General features: G+C 41.0%; 1 protein-coding gene across 1 annotated transcript in view; it reads right to left on the bottom strand.

The window, feature by feature from the left end:
• Positions 1-2,303: 2,303 nt before the first annotated feature.
• The window catches only part of NCS1 (neuronal calcium sensor 1), a 96,345-nt gene continuing 72,987 nt past the window's right edge, over positions 2,304-25,661 (bottom strand). The window contains exons 3-8 of the mRNA XM_051980196.1: positions 19,289-19,427; positions 17,926-18,004; positions 16,750-16,838; positions 16,005-16,082; positions 14,287-14,404; positions 2,304-10,608 (exon numbers count right to left, since the gene is read on the bottom strand). Coding sequence (XP_051836156.1) covers positions 14,306-14,404; positions 16,005-16,082; positions 16,750-16,838; positions 17,926-18,004; positions 19,289-19,427 — 484 coding nt within the window. The 3' untranslated portion in view covers positions 2,304-10,608; positions 14,287-14,305. The remainder of the gene's footprint in view (positions 10,609-14,286; positions 14,405-16,004; positions 16,083-16,749; positions 16,839-17,925; positions 18,005-19,288; positions 19,428-25,661) is intronic.

The raw sequence follows: 25,661 nt of genomic DNA, 5'->3' as shown, positions 1-25,661 counted from the left end.
ATTGTGAGGATCTAATAAGATAATATGTAAAGCTCTTTTCAAATTCAGAGTTTATAAAAAAAAGTTAACTATTATTATTATTTTCAGATAGAGAGTGTAAGATCAACTCCAATTTGGCACAAAGTTTCTCACAGACCAATGGAAGGGAGCCTATGACTGTCTTTCTAGATAGCATGACTTTCAGATAACAAGGTCCCATAAATTTAATTTTTTTTTACCCTCAGTTTCTAATGTCTAGGCTACAGTTGCTCCACAGCTTGTCCCTATAGTTGTTTGGTGCAGAAGGAAGAATGCAGCTTCAGTCAGGCCAAGAGGAGACGTGATGAGGTTGGAAGTCCACAAACAAAAGAATCGGACAGAAAAACACAACTGACCTTCATCAATCACTTTCCAGCCTCGTCATTTCATCTTTTCCAGCCGCTTGGGAGCCCCACATTTTTGGGCTCTAAATAATCCAAAAGATTTTTTTTCCATTTCCTAAGAGATTGTCTCAGTGGAATCATTTGTTCCCTCACATGCTGCCTATTTGCTTCAGAAAGTACTGTCTATCTGGCTCTTGTACTGAAAGAAATCTTTGACTTTCCACATGATTGCTGTGTTCTTGCCCCAACTGGTTCTGCTAATCCTGGTCTCTTTGCTTTATAATTCAGAAGAGCCACATCTGACTGGCCTCATAATTTTTTTAGCTGAAGAGACATGATTAAGCAAATTGCTGAACCCAGGACCTAGGAACTAGGAGAACAGAAGCAAGTCTAACCAATCTGAGATAAAATCCACATAGTGAATTCCCTTAGAACATCAAGCTGAAAGGGATCATAAAAATCAATTCTTCCATTTCCTCCATTTTACAATTGGGAAAACTGAGGCCTGGAAAGGAAAACGATTCATCTGATGTCACAATGTTAAATGTCAAAGGCAAAAATAATTCAGTAAAATAATTTTTCTCCTACATTTTAAGTTTTTCATACTGATTTTCCCAAATTTCCTTCTTTATCTCAGGCCCATTTTATTTCTTGTTTCTGTTCCTCACCCAGTGATACCCCAATTTAAATGACATAATTAATGTTCTATATTCTAAGGTTCCTTGCAGTCTAATAAGAAGGGAATGCGGGAACAAGCATTTGTTAAGACCTATTACGTTCCAAACACTGTGTTGAGCACTTTATAAATGAGATAGTAGAAGGAATGCTTATACTTTAAATCAGGAAGGTCTGGGTTCAAATCCTGCCAAGATCCGAATTCCTCTTCTACTGGATTCAAATGCACTTTAAATGGCCTTGAAGGTTCTTTCCAATTCTAAATCTATGAAACTTTGTATATATATATGCACATATATATTCTAAGCACCAACAACTATTTCCCAGATGTGAAGATCAAGACTATTGGGGTAGGGCGGAGGAATCTCCCTCCTTCTAGTAAATGGTCCAGGATCTAGGTTGACCCCATTGGGTTCCTTAAGAAATTTCTCTGGGATTTGCGCAGGAATCTGGGACAGCTCACATGGGGTCAAGATTGAGATGGCATTATCTTTGTGTTTGGCGCCCTCTAGGGCCTGATATCCCGAATAAAACCTCCTCTTGGTCATTGGTCCCAAACTCCTCCTGGTCCTTGAGGCCCTGCTACCTCCCAGAACCCTTCAGCCGTTTCAATTTCCAAAGTTTTTCTTATTTCCTAAGACCATTTGGAAGTCCTCCTTAAGAGAACATTATCAGCCCTCTACTAGAGAAGATCCGTATTTTACCTAAGCACACAGTAGGGACTTTATAAATATTTGTTGACTGAATAGCTAACCCAGCCCTCCAGTGATAAGAACAATAGATTTAGTAGCAGATTGTATTCTTTCTATAGAGCTCTAAAGCCCGGATGTAATCACATTTTGGAAGTCCGTGGAAATTATGGGCTCTGCTAAATACTTACCAGTTCCAGGGAAGCTTAAAGTTTACAGAGGCCATGTGACCCTTTTAATTTATGTATGTTTATTTTTGGTGGAAGAGTACAAGGTATGTGATCTCATTGGTTTAAACAATTCTGAGTGAAGAAATTCCTTCTACCAATACAGATCTGTATCTGCTTTGCAACAGATAGCACGAAAGAGTTGCTTAGGACACTTAGTAGGTTGATGGAATCATGTATCTTGAATTCTTCCTGACTCTAAAGTCTCTCATTATTCACTTCACCATGCTACCTCAACCCCTTTTATTTTTCACATTATTTTCCAATTCCTGATAGAAGCAGAGATAGTTTTTACCTTGTTAGTGGATTTCTAACTCACAAATATTTCACTCGTTGTGTAGACCATGAAGTTTGTCTTCTAAAGCCTTTATTATCAGAGTAAGACTTGCAAGATAACACTGGGCTCTCTTTTTCTCTGACAAATTTTTGACAAGCTTCATTTTTGGAAAAAAAAAAAAAAAACTTTAAAAACAAAACAAAGATCCTTCACCCAGGGCAAGTATATATGGCCATCCACATAGGGGATCTTCACAGCCCTTTCCATATTAGGAAAGACCCTTTACTGTGGCTGCCCAGATGATAAATCAAACAAGGAATGGCACTGGAATTGTATCTGAAGTTGATGGAGCTTGACAAATGCCTTTTCCCCCCAGGGGTCTCATTAAGAGCCTGATATCAAATAGGCTCCTGGTCTTGGGAAGCTTACCTTTTTGTCCATGGAAAATACCAAAAACCTTCATTTCTTCCTTCCCTTTAGGTTCTCACTCTCTCTCCTTTCCTCTATCTACATCCATCTCTCTCTCTCTCTCTCTTTCTCTCTCTCTCTCATATGTTCAAGATGTGATACCCTGGGTTATTTTTCCTCCAAAAAAGGAATTGGAGAATAAATCTTGATCTGATACTAGCTTATTCAGACGCAAAATCTTTGACCTTCAGAGACTGGTTCAGTTATCCCAGTGATACATTCACCCTTAAAAGTTTGGTCCTAAACAAGAAAATCGTGGCCAGGGTCAATCTAAATGTACCCTACAATTTAGCTCTTATTGTTCATTCATGGGTTTATCTTATGTCCCCTAACAAGATTGATAGCTGCTTAATGACAGGGGCCACACTGGTTTGTGGCTTCTACAGGGCCTATATAGCACAGTGCTGAGCAAACCACAAATCCCAAAGAGAGATATGTGGTCTGGAGGTGGGAGAGAAGGACTGAGATGGCACCTCTGAAATCCTGGCCTGTGGCAAAGCTCAACTCTCAGGCTCACCCCAAAACCAGAGGGAAAATGGGGGAGTCAAGCTGAAAGGAGCCTATCCAATTACCATCTTCACTCCCACAATGGGGCAAATTGTTGTAGGCTATGGGGCACGGTGAGTTAAGGATATTTTTTCCCTGCAGTTTGACAAAATGTTTTGGAGTCATATGGTGGTAGAAATTTGTGGTGATATGGCTAGGCTGGTGGGGGTTTCTGTCCGCTGGCGGACATGGTCTGCGCTGTCCTGTCATGCGATAGTATCCAACCCTCTCATTTTACTGATGAGGAAACTGACACCCAGAGAGATATGATGGCTTAGCAAAGTCACACAGGGAATGAACACTAGAGCCAGGATTCTGTCCACTCCATTTCCTTCTATACCCAGGCAGACACTCGACATTTAGCATCTAGCTTCTCTTAAACCACAGGTTCTCTTTTGAAGAATATTACTTGGATTCAGATAATATCCCAAAGAACAGAGGAAGATTTCATGAGAGAGGGAAAAAAAACACCAAAAAAAAAAAAAAAAAAAGACCTTTAAAAACATCAAAACAAAAACAACATAAAAAGAGAAGGAAAAGCAACAGGTCCACACGAAGGGAAAAGAGAGGACAGTCCAGGTAGTGTGTTTAATTGGTGCGACACTGACAACATACACAACACAGAGCACTAGGGGAGGGTTTGGGGGCAGTTAAGGTGAGGCATGCAATTTGGCCCACACAGGCACCTATAATATTCAGCATCTCTAACATCTGGCAGCCTGTAACAACAGGTACTGGAAACAGCTCACAGCCATGACATCCTCTTTTCATCTTTATCACACACACACACGCACACACACACACACACACACACACACACACACAGTTCCAGGCAGAAAGGCATCTCCAGCGGGGAAGAAGGCAGACTAGCAAGCAAGCCAACCAAAAAAATGAGAAAGGCTCCCACCACCCAAAAAACTTTGCTGCTTTTAAAGAGCTACCTAATTTGTTTCCAAACAAGACAAAACTCCTAAGTGGGGAAACAATCAGAATTTATAATGCTCTCTATTTACACGTCACTTTCAGCTTTGCAAAGTGAGCACTTGGGTCCATCATCTCATCTCCGTGGATCCCCACAACAACCCTGTGAGGTAGGTGGGACTGGGGTGATGGCTGCCCTTGGACAGTCCGTCCTGTCCACACAGAGCGGGAGTGCCGGGCCTGCCTATATACAGGAAGTCAGCAAGCAGAGCGCGAGGGGGCCGGAACCAAAACATTCTGAAGCTGTAGCCCCAGGAACTGTCCCAGCTACAAAAGGTATTTATGGGAAATGAGGGAATTAGACTGGATGGCCCTCGAGGTCCTTTCAACTCCAGATTTCTGAGTCTGAGGCCAATGTTAGTCCCCCAAGACAAGGAGTGGGGAAGAGAATTCACAAAGGGGAAGGGGACCTGGAATCTACCCCACCCCTAGTGAGTAAAAGGCAACAGGACTACTGAGGGCCCGTTACTATAGGTAGAGAGGCTGACCGTGGCTATACAACAGAAGATGGGACCAGCTTCATTATTCAACAAAAACTTTATTCATTCAAAAATCAATCATTGGAATTATTCTGCAGATATCTTAAAAAAAAGGGCAAGGCTTCAGATCACAGTGACCATAACCTAATGAATTCCGACATCCCTGGGGGTGGGGTGGGAGGGGTGGGGGAAAGTGGGATCAGGCCTGGGCGTGGGTTGAGAAATAGTTGAAAGAGACATTGTCGGAAAACTGGAACCAGAAGCCTAAAGCATTTTCAAACCAAAGCCTCCTTCCCACCCAAATCCCTAGCTTCCTTGTCCATAAAAACAGCAGCAATCACCTGGCTGACTAACTCTATAGCCATCCCTAAGTGGAAGTTGGTGCAGTTACAACTTATTACCACCAGGGAGTGTACATGGGTCTCAGTATCCTGCTCCAAAACTCAAGACTCAGTTTTCCTAGGTCAACAGCAGAGACAGATTTCTGGAAGAAACTGTTTCCTGGCCTGGAGTTACTGAGCATGAGCAGCCACTTTCTAGAACAAGGGGACAGTGTCCCTTTAAGAAAAGACTGACATCTGTCTTATAAGGAAGTTTGTTGTCAAACTTAAAAGCATTTCACAAGGAAGAGACGTCAGTATAAATGATGTGTACGTTTATCTCAACGTTATTTGAAATGCTTCATGGTTAAATATTTAATCACTAGAAAATTATGAAATTCTCATAAGTTACCATCAACAAAAGTAGGAAGCAGACATGTTGGGAGGCAAAGGCTGGGATTGGAGCTGGGGATCAGCAGGGAGGAGGAGCAGACACAGCAGGGAACAGCCCAGAATCTTAAAGTTTCTTGTCCCCAGCTAGATTAGATGGAACACATGGTATTAGCTCTAGTCTTCCCCACCTGGCACCTGGCGTCTGGGCATCCCTGGAAGAGATGCTTGTCACTTGTGAGCAAAGAGGCCAGAATCCAGAGAAGCAGCTCTAAAATAAGTCCAGGAATCATGCAGAAAAATTAATAGAGGTGGGAGAAATTCCTTCAGAGGTTAGGGCACAAAATAAAGGCTTCTTAAAGAACTTGTGGACCAGGGAACTTGCAAGGGAAACGAACTAGACTAAAAGGGGGTGGGAATGGAAGATAATAGGGAAAGATTGGAATGATGTTTTCTATGGGAATCTAGCCTTCAGATAGGTCTTTACAACCTGGAGCAAGGAAATAATGACTGACTCGCATCTCCACCAACAAGTTAAGAAAAGGTTTCTTAGAAAGCACAGTGCTGCCTTTGTGGAACATGCATGTCACTAAGAGGAAGAGGGAAGAAGGTAGAGTCTTCTAGAGGGGAAATGGAGTCCAAAAAAATGGAAAACAACTTTCCTGGGGTCGCTTAAGGAAAGGGCAGCACAACTTTCAAATTCCAAGTCCAAGCCCCTGGTACCTCAAATAGATCTCACCAGACACAAAAATGATCTTATGTAAGAAGGCATGAATAAAATGACCGCCCCCTTCCTCCAAAACCATATGAGTCAAGACCCACAGAATCCCTTCCATAAGAGGGCAGAAGAGGAAAACACAGTATTTAGTCATAAGACCAATTCAAGAGCAGCAGTAAGGTCAACCTTTGTGAATCCTGTCATTCAAAAGCCATATGTATGGTCCTAGTCCCTAAGTAGCCATTGAAAGACTCCAAGAAACTTATCCCAAATTTAGTCTGAGACAGGACAAGGGAATCGACATTGTATCCAAAAGAAATCTTAATTCAAATGAAATAATATTTGTAAAGCAAAGACACTCAGCACAGTGTCTGGTACATAATAGGTACAATATAAATGCATATTCCCTTTCTTTCCACCAATTCACCAGGAAATATTTACAGTTACCAGAGACATTTTTAGGGTTCATCAAACACTGTATCGGTATATAGCACCCACATCAATTAACCCCTATAAAATGGAGAAAGTATCCATCTGCTAAAGATCTGTTTATGAAGGGCCAATTACTTGTGTGGAAACAGTCCTCAAGAGAAAAATATAAAAGGTAATGAAGAATTTGAGACTGGAGGCAAGAAGGCATGTCTATTAACAGCTTCCCACTCTTAACTCTGCACTGCAGTGGTGAACGGGAGAGAAAGCCAGCAAACTGCTGACTTTCTTTTTATTCACAAAGAAAAAAGGGGTACTGAATGACGTATTTTTGGGGGAAGGGGAGTGAAGGAAATCAAACATTTCTATCCCTACTACCAATCACAATCCACCCTGGCTATTTATAATTTGCCTTCTCTTTGAAAGAACCAAATCTCAAAGAGAGTCAGACAGATAACTAACTTTGACCATCAGGCACCTCAAGGCACCAAGGAGTTCTGAGCACAATAAGCAAAAGACAGACCTACTACATTAGCTAAAATTCATCTGGGGTTTTTCTCTTAAGCTATCAGAGGACCCTGATATTATTGACTGATGGTTACTACTCTTATGGAGCCCTGGATCAAGGGCCTGAATGGAACAAGAGAAAAGTCACATCAAGAGATGACTCTGGCGCTTCTCTAGATCCTGAGAATATGAGCTCAACCTTCCCCCTTGTAGAAGATCAGAGCTCAGACTCATGATACCTTAAGAGTCAGAAGAGACCTTACAAATCCATGTAGTCTAATTCCCTCATTTTACCCATAAGGAATCTGAGGTTTAGAAACAGGAAGCAGCTTGGCCAAGATCATAAAGCAAATTAAGGGCATAAATGGAACTTGAATCCAAGTCTGATTTTCCTGCCTACTGTCTTTTCACTAAGTGACACTGCCTCTCTGCTTGACACTGATAATTTTCTATCTCATATGGTCTTTAACATCTGGTTGTGGAGCTTAAGAGGGGGAAGGTTGCTCCCATATAGAATTCTCTGGTCCAGCCCAGCTGTCCTTGCTAAATGAAAAACCTTAGAAGCTGAGCCTTCAGATATAGAAGGGAGCTAGAAGTATCTTTCCATAGCTAACCCAGCAAAGGTGCTATCCATTTTAAGAGATGACTATGGAAAGTAAGAAAGCTCAAAAATGGGTCAGGAAGAATACAGGCTTAAACAACAGTGCCTACTCAATCTTTGATCCAAGAAATTCCTCCACAAGCCATCTGGTTGAGCTTAAAAAGATAGCTTACAAGAGAAAGCCAAGAGAGTTCTCTCAGAAGTAGACAAAGAGCGAAAATCTAACCAAGAATCCCTAACTTGCTCATACCTAATCCCATCCCCAAGTGTGTTGAGGTTCTTGGGAAGGGAGAACAAGCCTGAGCCTAATAAGAAGAATTTTTACACTGTTTCCCCAGGGAGAAAGGGAGATCCTTGAAAATGCTAGAGAATGAAGCCATAAGATTCCTCTGAAGCCACCCTCAATCCCTTGGAGTTACAATAAGAGATGAAGATCAGAGTAAGGATTCCAAACTAGATTGCAATTCACACAAGAAAACAGCAGTGAGATGGGAACATCATGGAAGGCGCAGGAAGGAGAGCCCCCAAGAGCCCTAAGAAAGAGGATGATTGGCGTTTTAGGGAAACAAATGGCTGGAGGAGAAGCTTTGGGTTAGGATCTAAGTGGATTCTAAAAAACTCTACATATCAAAAGGAAGACATAGCAGAATGTTTAGAGAGGATGATCAGCCACCAAGTCCAGAATGCCCCTTTCCCTAAAAAGAGATATCTTTGTCAGAGAAGGGCAGAAAGAACAAGGAACTGTGGAAAGAGAGAGAGGGATGTGGGCTCTGAAATGTTCAAGATTATCTGCCCAGAGTGGGACTCTTAAGTTTTCAGGTAAGGGCAGATGTCAACCAAGTCATACTGGGTGCAAGCTGTTTCCAAGGCCAACTCTTTAGTAGTATGGCAAGGCAGGGATAGTAGGAGAACAAAAACAGAAAGATCAGGTTGCTAATTCTTAGTGATTGACATTAATTGTCACTGCAATAGAACTAAATTTATAAGGCATGCTCTCTACAGGCCGGTCATAATTCCCAATCATCTGGCTAAGGAAAAGTGTGAACAGCTGTGAACAGCCAGGCCTGGCACATTATCCTCCCCATTTTAGACTCAAAGGAAAAATAAGATGGCAGGACATTCATCAAACATCAAAGGAAACAGAAAGTTACATGACATCACCCATGGAACTCTCTGGTTGGCTTTCTGTTTGTCCTTTCCACTAAAAGCTTTGGCAACATTTTCTAGAATATCATGGTTTAGCTATTTTTCTCAATTTCCAAAAAGAGGTTAGAGCTCTCCCCAAGAAATATGAGGCTGTTGCCTGACAGACTCAATAGAAGGTAAGCCCCTTACGGGCCAGGAATGTTTTGTTTTTGTCTTTATATTCTCAGAATCTACCACACTTGCACTTAATAGGAGTTAAATAAATGGTTGTTCATTAATGAACATAAATTCATTGATTTGACTTAATGTCGAATTGATGGACAATTATCTCTTTGAACAAGCTTCTTTCCCTATAATTGTTCACCCAGTGGACCCAAAGACGCCTCGGTTCAATAAACACGGAGGTAAGTGTCTACTAAATGTGAGCCAGAGGAGTACAGATATTTAAATTCTTGTGTCTCTCCTCAAAAAGGAAAAATTGTGGGAGGGGAGGAATATGCTGAATGGGAAGGTTCGGGAATCATTTGCAAGTCTCCCCAAAGGGAGGCTACTTAAGTTTTTGGCTAATAGCAGCTTTTCACTCTTCTGTGAATAGGATGGATTTTCCCTTCTCTAAGCTCTTTACTAAAAGAATTGATTGAGTTCTTTCCCCAAACAGTCTTTTTTGGTGCAACCTTTTAAGAAACTCAATTTCTCTAATCTGCCCAAGACATAAAAGCAAGAAGCAAGAAAGGCAACCAGGCCAAATGAAAATCTGAATGCAAAAGCAGCTGGGGTCTCTCTCTGAGCATGAGCATGAGAATCATGCAGAAGAATGCTGGGGAGGGGTTAGGGAAGGGGTAGTAGAGGAAGAGAATGGGAGAAAGGATAAAGATAAGGGAAAGGAGAAAGCAATGAGGAAGCAAGGGAACCCAGGGAAGCAAGCATCTGGAAGAGAGATGGGTATATAACCCTTTCAAGAATTTCATCCCTAATCCCACTCCAAAAACCAAGCACAGTATCTGGGAAAGTATTTTTGGCTTCTTGGCCACTGTGGGCCACCGTCCTCCTGAGCGAGCATGGGGGGCGCGTGCACATGTAAACGTTTTGCCCCTGGATACTTGGGGCTCAGACATACCAGACAGCAGCAACAGTTAACAACCAATAAATAAAGATATTGATCATATATATGTATAAAAAAACTCACTTTCCCACAAAAAAACACAATACTGATATCACGAAAAAATAATAATGATAATAATTAATAATAATAAATCATCCTAGCCCCGCAGGTTGTTTTGCTGCTAAAAGGACTGGATGACAAGAAACATCAATCATCTCCCAAATACATCTGGCCCAATCCAAGAACGAAAGAGATATCTTCCCAACAATCTTTCCAGCCACCAGTAGGAAGGAAGCTGGAGAGTTTTCTGAGTAACCCAGGACCATCATCATTCTTCAGTCTACATTTTCTAGAACAGAAGGGCATTTTTAAAAATGTCTGTTCCAAATGAAAAATAAAAGCAGGGGCATGAGAGAGAAACAACGAGGCTCTTCTGTGATGCAATAGGTGGCCTTGTTCTGCAGATGATCGCCGCTGTTTTTCCTCCGACAAGCAGAAGTTGGCAAATGGAGACAGTGACTTCAGGGCACAGTAAGGGGATGCGGAGGGTGAGAAGGGACGGGGGAAAGGGACCTCACATTTTGTGTGCAGCCCTGCTGTGCGTAAAGGAAGGCTGGAGAGAGACAAGTGGATGAGCTTCATTACTGAGGTGGTCTGATGGCACAGAGGGAGGCAGGCAGTCTGCAGGCATCTGAAAAGTAGAACATTAGGAACACAGGGTTAAGAAAGCACCTACTTGTATCGTGGGTTGTCTGAGGGAGGTTGCAGTATCTCCCTCCCCTTTAGAAAGAGAAGAAACTCATTCTATTGCTGAGTAAAGCAGGGTCTGCAAACTCACCTAGCCCATCACAAAGAGCTAGCCCAAACTAGTTCATGCTTCACTTCTCATTCAGACATCCCCTTGGATTATCCTGCCACCTGTTTTATACTTATCCTGAAACCGACCCCAGATCCTGAGAATAATTGGCTTGATTTTAGAACTTCTACCCAAGGGCTGAGCTGCCTTGATTTGTAAATAGTAAATGCAAATTCACCAGTGCTACCATATCTGTGATATTCCACCTGAGCCATCTTGTTGTCTTGGCCAACCCCATCCCCCATCTCCTACCATAATCCCAACTTTTCTGGTTACTGCTCTGAGCTTAATAATCAAATCAATATTACCATTGCTTTTAGAAAAGGCATGCCATATGCGTTTTTGGACTTTGCCAATGCGGAAATTTATTTGTTTGACTATGTATATTTTGTTGCAAGTGGGGAGGGAAGGGAAAGAAGATTTTTGTTAAATGAAAAAAAAAAATTTTTAAGTCCCTGTTATCTCAAAGAACAAGATTTTTTTCTCTAACTACCACTCCCCTATATGTGCTATCAGCCATCAGAATGTAAGCTTCTTGAGGGCAAGAGATCACCTGATTTTTGTATTTGTTTTCTCAGCTCAGCAGGATGCTTAGCACAAAAAAAGCACTGAGAGAGTCTGGAACCCTCTCGCTCCTCAGTTCCACCTCCTGGCTTCCCTCAAGTCTCAGATAAAATCACACCTTCTGCAAGTCCTTCCCAGTCCTCTTCAATCAAACTGAAACACTCAGTTTATCCTGTCTATATCATGTTTCTATATAGTAGTTTGCGTGTTGTCTTCCCCATCAGACTGTGCAGGGAGCTGCTTTTTGTTATTTGTTTTTATCTCCAAGCACTTAGCCCAGTGCCTTGACAATTAGTAGTACTTAATAAATGCTTATTGTCTAACAGTTTATTCGTCCATTCAGGGCTCAGCCAATAAACATAACTCCTGCCATGTGCCAGGTGCTATGCTAAGAACTGGGGATATAAAGAAAGGCAAAAGGCAATTTCAAGAGCCTCAGTCTAATGAAAGAAACAACATGAAAACAAATGTATAAATAAGATATCTACACAGGCAGATTGGAAATAATCAACATAAAGAAAAGATTAGCATTAAAGGGGATCAGAAAAGGCTTCCCTTAGAAGATGGAATTTTAGCTGGGATTTGAAGTGTAGCCAGGAGGTAGTAATGAGAAGGGAAAATATTCCAAGGATAGGGAACAGCTAGCCAAAATTCCCAGTCAAAAAATGGAATATCTTATTCCAAAAATAGCAAAGAGACTAATGTCATGATTGGAAGAATCCATGATGGGGAGTAAGATTTTAAGAAAATTGAAAAGGGAAGAAGGAACCAGGATGTAAAGGGCTTGAATATCAAACAGAGGATTTTATATTTGATCTTGGATGTGATAGGGAACCAACTATAAGATATGGGAATGAAGATCTGTTCTTTAGGAAGAGTAATCTGACAACTAGATGGAAGAAAGACCAGATTTAAGGCAAGAAGACCCACCTATAGGCCATTGCAATAATAATACATATAGAGCAGTAAGGACCTCTATAGGCTAGTAGCTGTGTCAGAGAAAAGAAAGGAAGGGGGGTACACAAGAGATTTATTTTCTCTTCCCCATCCAAGCTATTTCTGAATGAATTTATTCTACTATTCATGTAATCCTAAATGGTTTAGACATGGGAGCATGGTGGTCCTTAAGGGCAGAAAGTTTGACCAAATGACCTTGAGAACCTCCTAGCTACAGGATTCTGAAAGGATGGTGAGGAGGGTACCAGGTTCCAACAAGATCATCAACAAACCCAGCTTATGTTTTGCTCATAATTGGTGTTTTGCCAGATAGGGAGTTTAGATTTAAGAATGGGAGAAGGGAGAGGATGCAGACTAAATGTTAATCTCACTTATTCCAGTCTGTGTTTCTCCTTGGAAAAGAGTAGAGTGGGAGTGTTTATAAAGTCCTGGGCAGTAATTTGTAGACTGTCATTCGCATTCCCTGATGTACTATGTGCATGACACATAGTAAGAGCTTAAATAAAGGCTTGTTGACTGTCTTTTTTACCTTTCTTTTTACAAATATACAAAGACCTCCTCCTCTTGATGCTATCTGTTAAAAGTGTTCTTGGTGGTCTTTTCAAAGGGGGAATCCATCCAAAAACTCATGAGGCTTTGTTTTACTTTATTATCAGGGTGCTAAATTAACTGTCCTACAGAGGCCTCTTCTGTTGTGTATATCTAAAGGGAAATGTGTGTCAATAGATTATGATGGTGATGGAAAAAGTCAAAGAGGTCAAGAAGAAAAAGAAATGAAAAAGGAGCAAGCAGAAAATAGGGGAAGAGTGAGGAAAAGAAAGATTAAGGAGAAAAAACCCAGTGAAAGGAAAAGAAAAATGAAGGGGAAGAAAATGAAGAAGAAATAGAATAGAAAAATGAGAAAGAAAAGAAATAAAATAAAGAAGAAGAGAAGGGTTAAAAAAGGAAAATGAGAACTAAAGGAAAAATTTAACAATTTATGCAGTAACAGCAAAATTGCAGACACAAATAACTTTGAAAGACTTCAAAACTCTGATTAATAAATTCAATGATCACAACTCCAAAGAACCCCATGATACTATCCACCTCAGAGGTCAAGGGGACAGAATTTTATATTTTTATGCACACACACACACACAGACACACACACACAGACACACATTCTTGTTGTTCACTTGTTTTAGTCATGTCCAACTCTTCAAGACCCCATTTGGGATTTTCTTGGCAGATATACCAGAGTGATTTCCTTTTCCAGTGTATCCCCATTTTACAGATGAGGAACTGAGACAAATAGATATTAAATGACTTGCTCAGGATCACACAGCTAGTATCAGGTGCAAGATTTGAACTCAGGAAAATGAATCTTCCTAACGTCAGGTGTGGTACTCTATCCACCATGCTACCTAGTTGCAGTGTGTGTGTGTGTGTGTGTGTGTGTGTGTGTGTGTGTGTGTGTGTGTGTGTGTGTGTGTGTATACGTATACATATAGTAAAATAGTACATGCCTAATTCAGGATTTTGTTTTGCTTGACTATACATATCTGTTATAAAAGTTTTGTTTTTTTCTTTTCCTTTTTTTAAATATATGAGGAGGAGGAGAAAGAAATAAAGCTTTGTTCACTGAAAAAATTAATTTTTTTAAAGGATAGGGAAGAAAAAGAGGAAAAAAAATTATTCTAATAACAAATTACTGTATAATATTATTATACTGAATTTACATTACATCTGCCTGAATAATTAAAAGAAAATAATGGTACTCATGTTAACTGGGAAGGAGGCCTTTGCAACTTAGCCATTGCTAGGCATTAAACTCATTATTAGAAAATGGGGTAGGTAACATCCTAGGTCTCTTCAATCCACAATATCCTAGGTGTTTATTTCTGTTTTACTAGGGGAAGGATCACATGATCTGAGTCCACATGATCTGAGGCTGAGTTTTTGCTCTCCTTTTTTCAGTGCAGAACCAAGGTTGCCTATAGGGCCCATACTTACCCCTGCTCTGGCCCTAGGACTATACAAGCCCATCATAGAGGGAGAGTGCCTGGACAATGGAAGGGTCAGCCTTTGAGCCCTCCTGGAACTCTTGCAGTGTCAGCTTTCCATCTGAATTCTGGAAGGAGAAATGAAGGTGTTCGGAGTTTTTAATATCTAAATCCCACCCAATCCCAGCTATCCAACTGGATAGCCTTTTCTATGCCATGGACCCCCTTTGATGAAACCTATAGACTCTTTTTCAGAATGTTTTTAAATAATTTAGGAGGAAATTTAGAGATTAATTTTTTTTAAATAAAGATGCAATTTTTTTCCAGACAAATTCACAGACCCCCAGAAATCTACTATGGACCCCAGGTTAAGAACCACTGCTTTTGGGGCTATCAACCAGACTAAAATTCAGGTCCTCTTGTCTCAGATCAGGGATAAGAAGCTCCTTCATCATACACTAGAACGTTCACATTCATAGATGGAAAAAGTTAGTTATCTCTTAACTTCAAACAAATAAATGAACTGAATAATCCCAAATAATGGCTAAAATCCAAATCATTTCTAGTCAGGTTGGAACTGGATGTTTTAGGTAATTATCTTCCTAGTAGATTCCATTTCCTCAATATGAATTTGCATTCCCTAAACCTGATGGTGAGTAGGTGGTACTCAGACCTGCCTTGGCCAGTGACAGAAGTTTTCTGTGGTTAATCCACAGAAGGAGATATTTTGGTCTGAAATTCCCAGTCCTGTGGTTTTCCCTGGTCTCATCAACTCATAAATTCACAGAACTTTAATACTGACACATCAACTAATCCAACCTCTTTACTTTACAGATGGGAAACTCCAATGACTCAAGAGAAAAGAAAACTAGCTGCAGACCAGTCACAGGACTAGGGGCAAAGCTGGGACTGAGACCAAGACTTTCTAACTTCCAATCTGGTGCTTTTCCTAAAAAAATAATGGAGTCAGGCTCAAGATGCAGGAGCCTGGGGTCAGTGGTGGTTGTAAAGTAACAGAGAGAGAAGGGAGAGGAAGAGATCATACTTGGTTTAAACAGGAAATCTGGGTTCAAATCCTGATTCCATTTGTTGTTACTTTGTTATCCTCTGTTAGTCATGTCTGATTCTTCATGACCCCATTTGAGATTTTCTGGGTGAAAATACTGGAGTGGTTTGCTATTTCCTTTTCCAGCTCATTTTATAGGCAAACAGGGTTAAGTGACTTGTCCAGGGTCACACAAGTACTAAGAACCTAGGGCCAGATTTGATTTCAAGAAGATGAGTCTTCCTGACTTTAAGCCAAGCACGCTATCCATTGCAACTTTGGGCTGCCCCCTAGTTTCACTATTTAGCACCTTAGTGACCCTGGTCAATTCTTTTAAGCTTTTCGAGTCTCAGTTTCTTCAACTACAAACTGAAGGGGTAACATAATATATCCACAGTGATTCCTTATGGCTGTAAATCTATGAAACTCTGAGTTGCTTTGGATACATAACTTGGGGAGTAATATGCAAAGAAGGAGGCAAATACAGATGATGACGTCCCTCATATTCTTTAATATCTTGCTTTGGCCACTTCTCCCCAAACAAGGACACATACAGCCTTCTTAGCTCTTTTCAGTCACATGTACTATTTTTTTCCATCCTCCTCCCTGCCCTGAAGTAAAACTTTTTTCCCAGGCACCCAAAGTATTTAGGAAAGCGCAGTATCACACCTCAACCACCTCACCTTGTCCATCATGGCAAAGATCCGATCCACCCTTTTTTCTGGGGTGTTCTCCTCTTCTGGAAGCTCCACAGTGTTACCCTTACAGGAAAGAGATAAGGACAGTGAAGTTAAATATCATCCACTGACTGTATAGTACCTTGGCTCCTCCACGAGTTGTTCTTTACAATCCTGGCTAAGCAGCAAGAGACACTATTATCTTCTTTTCCAGCTGAAGACCCAAAAGTCATTGAACGACTGAGTCACAAGGAACCTCAGAGACTGAATAATCCAAGTCTCACATAAGCAAAACAGATCCAACTCAGGAAGCATCACTCACTCAAGGTCATATGGCAAGTTGGCAGCCTTCGAATTCAGTGCTGTTTCTCCCATACCACACTGTCACCACCCAGCTCCAGGGTGCCCACCATGCCAGCATTCCCATCTCCCACCTAAATATCTACCCCCACTCTTTTTTATTTTTGGATACACAAACACACAAAACACATTTTCTGGACTATGCCCTCCCCCAACCATGTTTTCTCCACCTCCAAGATCATCTTTGGCTTCTACCTCTCCAGATGGTGAATCACATAACAATTATAGTTTGAGAGGGGAAGGGACAGTCCTATTTTCTGAAAAGTCTCTCCATGTAAGATGTTACTTCTTATGTGAATAAAATCTAAACCTTCTCCAAATTCTCTCCTTGGGTTTCTCACCACCTACATGCCCACCCCATTCACCCACCTCAGAACCAAACCTCTCTTACCACCATCTGGTAAATGGCATCCACAATGTCCAGCATTTCATTCCTTGTGATGTAGCCATCATTATCCAAGTCATAAAGCTTGAATGCCCCTGAAATTGGAGACACTGATCATCATCCCAAGGATTTCACTTATCTGTTCTCTCCAGCAAAAATGGGAGTTGAATATATACTCAATCCCCTTAATCCCTCCCATGTCAGGTAGACAAAGAGGAGAAGAGGGTTCATTTATTCCCCATTTTACAGATAAGGAAACTGAGCCCCAGGAGAACTGAACCACCCAGCATTTCAAGGTCAGGAACAGTATCTGAAGTCAGATCTGGCTTCTAACCTCACATTCTCCTTTGAGAGTACACTAGATAACATCTCATATACTAGCTGTTTTCCCAGAGATCACCAGAGAATATTTAGAACTAGAAGGAACTTTGAAGGTCATCAGGTCCAACTGAGAAGAGTCACAGAACGAGTATGTATCTGCACTGCGATTTGAATTTGGATCTTCCTAACAATTCCAGTATTCTACTGAGACCTATTGAAGACCTTAGCTCAAAAAAGCCAAAGTCTCTCTTTTCATCCAGGGCTATCTCCAGTCATCTTGATCTATATCTTGTCACTGGACCCAGATGGCTCTGAAGGGGAAAGTGAGGTGGATGACTTTGCGCAGTCCTCCCTCACTTAAATCAAAAAAAACAATTGCATGTCATGGCATCACTTCCCTAAAGTCGTGATCCTCTTCAAAAATGAAGAACAAACAAGTGTTCTCCGCTAGACTACTTAGCTGCCTCATATAGTCAGGGCAAGGGGATCAGACTTGCCCTTCCTTTGGGTCATTATTTCAACCTAGAATGCCCTCTTTTCATCAAAGTTCTTCCATGCCTCCAGGCTCAGCTTTTTCCAATAAGCCTTCTTTGAACTGTCCAGCCCCTAGGGATGCCCCCCCCAATCATATAGCATATAACTCAACATGTAACACTTCGAAGTCTGAATTATTCAGTGGCATTGGGTACAAAGAGCCTATGCTGTCCATTATCTTTTCAGATATATGTCTTCTCTCTCTTCCTAGGTGGTATGCCTTGTAAAGACCTGAATCTTGTCTGTTCTTCTCTATATTCCCCCATAGAAGCCAGCACAGAAATGGACACATCACAGAGTCTGATTAACTGATAGAAAGGAACTTACATCTTAGTTTCTCGTCCAAGGTCCCACGAGAGGTCACCGACAGTGCCTGGATGAACTCCGAGAATTCTATCCTCCCATCCTGACAAAAGAAAGCATTACACACATTAATTGTACTTTCTCAGTCTGATGAAGGGAAGGTCAAGAAAGGGAGAGTTGGTGAGGGAAAGAAAAGGAAGAAGATGGAAAAAAGATATAAAAGGATGAAAAAAGGAGAAGCTGAAGAAGAGTATTATTCATTTCTATATAGGAAGTAGCTTGGCAAAGGCTTTAGATACATTAAATGCATTTAAGGCATCAGAGGGAGGCGTGAATGAGTGTGAGAGGATGAATATACATACAGACATCCCAGTCACCAGGTGAAAATAACATGTAGTAATCTCCCTCAGTTTAACATTACAGAATCTTAAATTTAGAAGAGACTTTAAATCTGGACAGGTAGGGGGTATAGTGGAGAAAGTACCAAGAATGGAGTCAACAAGACTCCTCTTCCTGAGTTTAAATCTGGGCTCAGACATTTATTAGTTATGTGACCCCAGGCAAGGTACTTATATCTGTTTGCCTTAGTTTCCTTATCTGTAAACTGAGCCCACAAAGAAAATGGCAAACTACTCTAGTATCTTTGCTAAGAAAACTCCAAAACAGGTCACAAAGAGTTGGACATAACTGAAAAATGACTGAACAACAAAATATTAGTCCCAGAGCCAGACCTAGAACCAGGGCTCACTGGACTCTTACACACGTGTAAGTGCTAGGGAGAAGTCCCTCACTGAGCCATCAGAACTGTGAGCAATGGCCATGGCCAGGAATGACGAGCTGTTCTTGGGTCACCCCCTCACGGGCTCCTAGGAACAGACCTATATCCTTAATAAGAAAGAATGAAATGAGGGGACAAAGAATTATGTAATAAAAAGGGGATTCTGGGGAAGGAGAACAGAGGCAGGACGGTGAATTTGGAGTAAGGAAGGCTTGCGCTCCAATCCATTTGGCAGATGCATCCTTAAACAGAAATCTCCCCTATAACATCCCCAACAAGCAGTCAGCTAGCCTTTGCTTGAAGACCCAAGTTAGGGGAACTCACTATCTCATGAGACAACCTATTCCACTTTTAGATAGCTCTAATTGTTAGGAAGTTTTTCCTTACTTCATGCCTACATCTATCTGCCTCTCATACCCAGAGAAGAGAAAGTTCAGGGGTGGTTGTGTGTGTATATGTGTGTCTTCCCCACTAAGGCAAGTTAGCAGTGAGAGAGTGGGTGTCGAGTTAGCATTTTAGGAGGAGATGAAGCTGCGGAGTCTGGTGGTGAGGGGGAGGTGGCTCCTGGGACCTCGGGGGCTGGCATAGCACCATCAATCACTAACTTACTTTGTTTTCATCAAAGACATTGAAAACAAACGTAGCAAACTTGGTGGGGTCACCAAAGGGGAAGAATTGTTTGTAGATCTTCTGGAATCCTGCAGCATCCAACTGACCACTGGGACAGTCCTTGATGAAGCCTTTGTACCTGAAGTAGGAAAGGAAGCAAGGGGATGAATAAGACTCTTACATCACCTTCCAGTAAGGAACCTCATATCTCCATCATCTGAGAAACAGCACACATGCTGGATCTGCTAGTTACTATCTGTCAGTTCTGGAACATCCCTCACATGGTCCTCAACCTCCCAATCTCTAAAATAAAGGGATTAACCAAGAACTCTGACATCCTTTCAGCTTTAACATTCTATTTTCTAACCTCTTTAATTCTAACATCTTATGTCTTATAAACTCCCTCCCAGATCCCATGTTTCAGGTTTTGTACTCCAAAGTTCTCCCTCCCAGCTATGTGTCCCTATGTCTAAGTCCTTTTCCATTCTACCATTCAGTCCTCTCAGGTCTTTTCGAGCTCTGGGACCCTAATATCACCCAGCCTTTGTATATTGCCTATTTTTCATTATAAAACTGCTTTTGCAATTTTTATAAAAATTATATTTTATAATAATGCATTATATATATACAGCACTCTAAAAATTGCATTTTAACCTTATAAGAATTCTGAGGGATAAGGCAAAACTTGGGACAGTAGAAAAAATTGAGAGACAAAGAATAGCTTATCCAAGTTAGACAGTTAGCTATTGAGAGCTAGAACTGGAACCCAAGTCTTTCAACTCCTCTAAATCAGTACATTCTTATCACCAAATCCTAGATTTGGGAGCAAAAGAGGAAAAAAAGTGAATTTCACACTATCAGTGACAATAATAATAGTGATCATCATCACGATTATTATTATTCTAGTGGATAGGCTGGGATAGGGTTTGGAGGGAAATTTTCCCAGTGGCATTTGCATAGCTATTATGGAAGAACTTGGGTTATAACCACACTCAGAAGCCTAATTCAGGAAGGCTGGTAGCTAGTAAAGATGCTGCAGTGGTGGAATGGGGCAGAGACGGATGGGCACTAGATCATACAGAGAAAGGGTAGATGTATAGTTGTATTGGAAACAAGCTCCATGACAGGCTATTGCAGAAAGGGTGGGATGCAACCCATGTTCCCACCCACCCACAATCCTTGAGGTTAAATCATGGCCTCTAGTTTGAAGACCACTTTCCTAGACCACAAAGACATTTATAAAAGATAATGACTTTCCTTTCCCTTTCCCTAATAATCCACTCACATTCCCTCAGGGTTCTGCAGCCAGCAAGCTCCAATGAGAAGACTGATACTACTGGTAGGTGGTGTCCATATGGTACTAGCAGCTGGTACAGACCCACATGCCTGCTCTGATCACTCACCCCCTGCTCCCCCCACCTCCACATACATACAGCTACGAGGATGGGGGGATGGAATGGCATATTTCCCATCATCACCAGGAGAAATGTCCTTTCTCTGGAAAACATAGAACAAGTTCTTGGTAGGTGGCAGGTGGCAGGTGGCAGGATGGAGGCTGATACTTCTCTGGCCCTTGAATGAGGTTGCCAATAGGTAGAGATGGCCCCTGTAGGCACTCACTCATCCATCATCATTACTGCCATGGGGCCTGGTAACAGGCACCAGAGAAACCCAGAGCAGCCTCCCTCAGAAGGTCAGAGGCCTGTTTCCCTTCTTTTCTAAGTCTCCAAGTTACTTTCAGATATCTGGAGATCAAAGGACAAATGTCCTTTGTCAAAATGGGCCTGGCTTTCTGAAATCAGCAGACATGTTCTTCAGTCATGAATAAATCCAATTAAAATATTCGGTCTTGTGTCCTGAAACTTCCCACAATTAAATTGGAAGCACCTCAAGAGCAAAGACTGTGTCTTCTTTGGTTTCTGATAATGACCAATTCAAAAGGAAGACAAAATAAGTGCTTAGTACTTATTTGTTAACTTTAATTAAAATATACATATACACCATCCCTCTATGATTTCCTTGGTATAGAGAGCTCCCAGATGAGGGATCTCTCTAACAATACAGACCAGCACCTGCCCAGTAATTTATAGTCTTAGAAAATGACCTGGGGGCACTGGAGAAGTTTAGGGACTTATCCAGAATCACACAGTCAGCATGTGGTGGGAAGCTTCACTTCTAATGCATATAATAGGCACTTAATACATGTTCATTGACTGACTGACTGGTTCAGATGGAATCTAAAGGCCCTTCCTGCTCAGAACTGGACACTTTTCTGTGATCCCACAGCAGCAACCACCCACATTTCAGGAAGCTGTCTGAGACATTCTCCAGAGCATAGGGCAATGGTCAAGGAGAGACATCAGGACACAGTCGAGATCATAGGAAGATGCCAAGGACTTGAACTAAGAGAAATCCTGACCACTTCAGGTAGTGGTTGAGGGCTAAGCCAAGTGGTTTGTTCAGCATGATGTTATTCCAAAACTAGGAGTGATGCTCAAGCAAGATACTATTCTAGAGGAACAGTCTTTTAAAATGTGCTAGAAAAATAAAATAATAAAATAAAATGTGCTCAAAAATATCTTCACATGTCTTAATTGTACCTACCTCCCAGGTTTTTCATAAGGACAAAATGAGTTAACACATATAAACCATTTTGTAAACCTTGATGCCCTTTATAAATGTTAATGACCTTCATTCTGCAACCAAGCAGTTCTAGATCTATCAATCAATAAATATTTATTAGGTTTCTGCTATATATCAAGCACTGTCCTAAGAGCTGAGGATACAAAAAAAGACAAAAGATATTGTCAGTCTTAAAATGCTTACAAACTTATATGGGAGAAAACAAATATGTGCAAATAAGCCATATACAGGCTAAAGAGGAGAGGTATCAAAAGTAAGAGGGGTTGGACAAAGCTTCCTGTAGGAGCAGATTTTTAGTTGGGTCTTGAAGGAGGCCAGAAGACAGATGAGGAAGGAGAGCATTTCGGGTTGGGGGAACAGCCAGAGAAAATGCCCTAACCTGAGGAGAGTCTTATACATGAAACTACAAAGAGGCCAGTGTGGAACCAAGGAGTATAAGGCAGAGAGTAAGGTGTAAGAAAATGGGGCTAAATTATGAAGAGTTTTTTAACACTAGAGATTTTCATATTTGATCCTGAAGTAATAGGGAATTACACTAGAATTATACAATACATGGGGGAAGAATGACAAAGTGACTATGATGATATTGAGGTAAAAAAAGATCTTACTTGTTTACCTATTTAAAGATCTAGGTAAAGAACCTTTACCCTGAAGTCAGGCTACCCCAGGATTAACAATAAGTAGAAAGTGAGAGAAGAAAACAAATCACACCAGAGAGAGCGAGAAAAAAAAGAGAGAGAGAAAGAGAGAGAGAGAGAGAAAGAGACAGAGAGAGAGAGAGAGAATGTGTGTGTGTATGTGTGTGTGTGTGTGTGTGTGTGTGTGTGTGTCCCCCTCATTTGCTACCCAGTCCTTGTCAAGGAATCCAACATGGAATTCCCAGACCAAGCATTACGAGGAGAGCAAAAAGTACTTCAAATGCAGTAGAGACAACAGTTGTCATTAGGATAATGACCTTATGTCTGCTACCTATTCTAGGAAATGTTAAAGCTAGAAGGAACCTTACTTCAGAGGTTTTTAATGTGGGTCTTGTGAACTTTTTAAAACTTGCATATTTTTTTAAAATTATATTTCATATAATTAGTTTTCTTCATAATCCTATACATTCTATTTTAAGCATTTAAAAATATTACTCTGAGAAGGTTTCACCAGATTGCCAAAGGGGCTCAGAATAGCAAAAGATCAAGAAATTCCAATCTAATCCAACTCCTTCATGTTTGAGATGAAGAAACTAAGGATCAGAAGCAATGTCTCTCCCAAAATCACACAAACACTAAGTTTCTATGCCCAAAGGGCTATCAAACTGTGCATACTTTTGATCCAGCAGTGTCTCTACTGGACCTGTATCCCAAAGAGATCATAAAAAAGGGAAAAGGATTCACAAGTGTGCAAAAATGTTTATAACAACCCATTTTATAGTGTCAAGGAATTAAAAACTGAATGGATGCCCATCAGTTGGAGAATGAATAAATTCTGTTATATGAATGTTATGAAATATTATTGTTCTGTAAGAAATGATCAGCAGGATGACTTCAGACAGTCCTGGAGAGATTTAAATGAACTGATGCTATGTGAAATGAATAGAACCAAGAGAACATTGTACACAAAAATAAGATTATATGATCAACTCTGGTGGATGTGGCTCTTTCCAACAGTGAGATGATTCAGGCCAGTTCCAGTGGTCTTGTAGTGGAGAGAATCATCTGCACCCATGGAGAGGATTATGGGCCTGAGTGTGGATCACAACATAGTATTTTTACTTTTTGTTGTTGTTGCTGTTTACTTGCATTTTGTTTTCTTTCTCATTTTTTTGATCTGATTTTTTTTTGTGTGTGTGCAGCATAATAATTGTGGAAATATATATAGAAGAGTTGCACATGTTTGACACATATTGGATTGCTTGCCATGGGGGGTGGGGAGGTGGAGGGGTGGGGGGGGAGGGGATGCAGAGAAGGGAGGGAGAAAAAAAATTTGGAATACAAGGTTTTGCAAAGGTGAATGTTGAAAACTATCTATGCATGTTTTGAAAATAAAAAGCTATAATAAAAAAAATTAAGTTTCAAAGTAATGAATGAAATCTAGGAGACATTGCACCATCCATTTTGCCTGCATTCCCAATGCCCCACCCCCTAGTCTTTGGGCCTCATTCATAGGCAACAGATTCTCAGGGGCAGCATTCTATCAGGAATGAGCCATCTTCTCTGGCTTAACTAAGCCCCTTAGAGGCAGGGTTCTAGCCCTGTAACAGATTTCTAGGGAGATTCTTTTTGCCCAGCAATGAGCCACTTCATCCAGTTGAATTGCGTCCCACAGAGACAGGTTTCTAGCAATACATCTGCTACAACATTTCTCAAAAGACTAATTCATCAACCTGAGGCTGCTCCCATTTGGTTTGGCCACATGTCATCAATGGTTCCCTCTACTAAGCATTAGATGCTACAGAAGCTATCCACTCTCCCACCAACCCAATTAAATTTGCACATCCAAAGATTTCAATTTAGCGTCCAGTGATTGGAAAAGGGGGGGGACTCCTTTTTCTCCCTCCCCTCCCCTCTTTCTCCTCCCTCTTCTCTCCCTCCCTCCCTACTTTTCTCCTTCCCTCTCTTCATTATTCTTGTCCTCATTGACACTACCTCATATTCATGATAGGGAAGCTATCTAATATTGAACAGCTAGGAAATCCTAAGCAAAACACTTCCCTTGTCTAGAACGCAGCTTCTTCCCCTGTAAAATAGGGGGATTAGACTACTTAATTCCTTTTCACACTGGTATTCTTCATGACTCTATTTTGTGGCACACCTACTTCAGGCTCCTGAAACTTAAGATTGTTAGAGAATTAAGTCTTAAAGCTAGAAAGGACCTTGGGGATTAGCTAACCCAAACTCTTCATTTTACAGAGGAGAAAACTGAGGCTCTGAGAGGAGAACATCTTATTCATTGTCACATATTAAGTTAGTGAAAGCTAGTTCTACAACCCAGATTTTATGACTACAAATGTAGGCTCATTCTCCTAAACTCCCTCAGCTCATAGGCCACATTGATTGCCATCTGGAGCAGATATCCCAGAGGGACAGAAGTCCAAAGCTAGCTTTGCTCTTCACCTCTTCTCTCTCTCTTTCTCTTTTTTAACCCACCCTGACTCTGGGGTAGCTTATAACCCATTTTCTTCTGCTTTATCCTGAAGCAAAAAGAGAAAATGACTGCATTCCTGTATCATCAGCAAAACTGGTGTAACTGTCTGGGGGGAGGAAAGGGGAGGAAGGGGGAGAAACTAGCTGAATTAGCATGTTATTATTATTCACAACCCAAGCTGACAATTAGGGTATTTAATCACCACACTCTAAATTTCAGGATGTGATTGGCAAGGTATCAAGCTCTATCACTGTGAGTGTCATGAAGGAAACAGAAAGCAGTTCCCCCTTTCCAGGAATCCTCCAATCAAGTCAGAGATTTTGAGGGCACTGAAGAGGCCATTTAGCATGACCTAAGTAGGAATGAATCTCCAGCCTCTACCTGAAGATTACCAAGGATGGGGAATGTACTAGACAGGCAACCTGAGTTTGACTGTCTCAGACACCCACTTACTAGCTATGAAAGAGACTTAATCTTTATCAGTTTCAATTTTCCTCATCTGTAAAATGGATATAATAATAACTCTGGTTCTTACCTCACAAGGTTTTTGAGGATCAAATTTTAAGTGATCTGTAAACTTTAAAGTGTCAGTTGTTAT

Source organism: Antechinus flavipes, chromosome 2 (assembly GCF_016432865.1).
Source record: "Antechinus flavipes isolate AdamAnt ecotype Samford, QLD, Australia chromosome 2, AdamAnt_v2, whole genome shotgun sequence".
Classification (NCBI taxonomy): domain Eukaryota; kingdom Metazoa; phylum Chordata; class Mammalia; order Dasyuromorphia; family Dasyuridae; genus Antechinus; species Antechinus flavipes.
The sequence above is the reverse complement of the archived record's forward strand: the minus strand, read 5'-3'. Positions and strand labels throughout refer to the sequence as shown.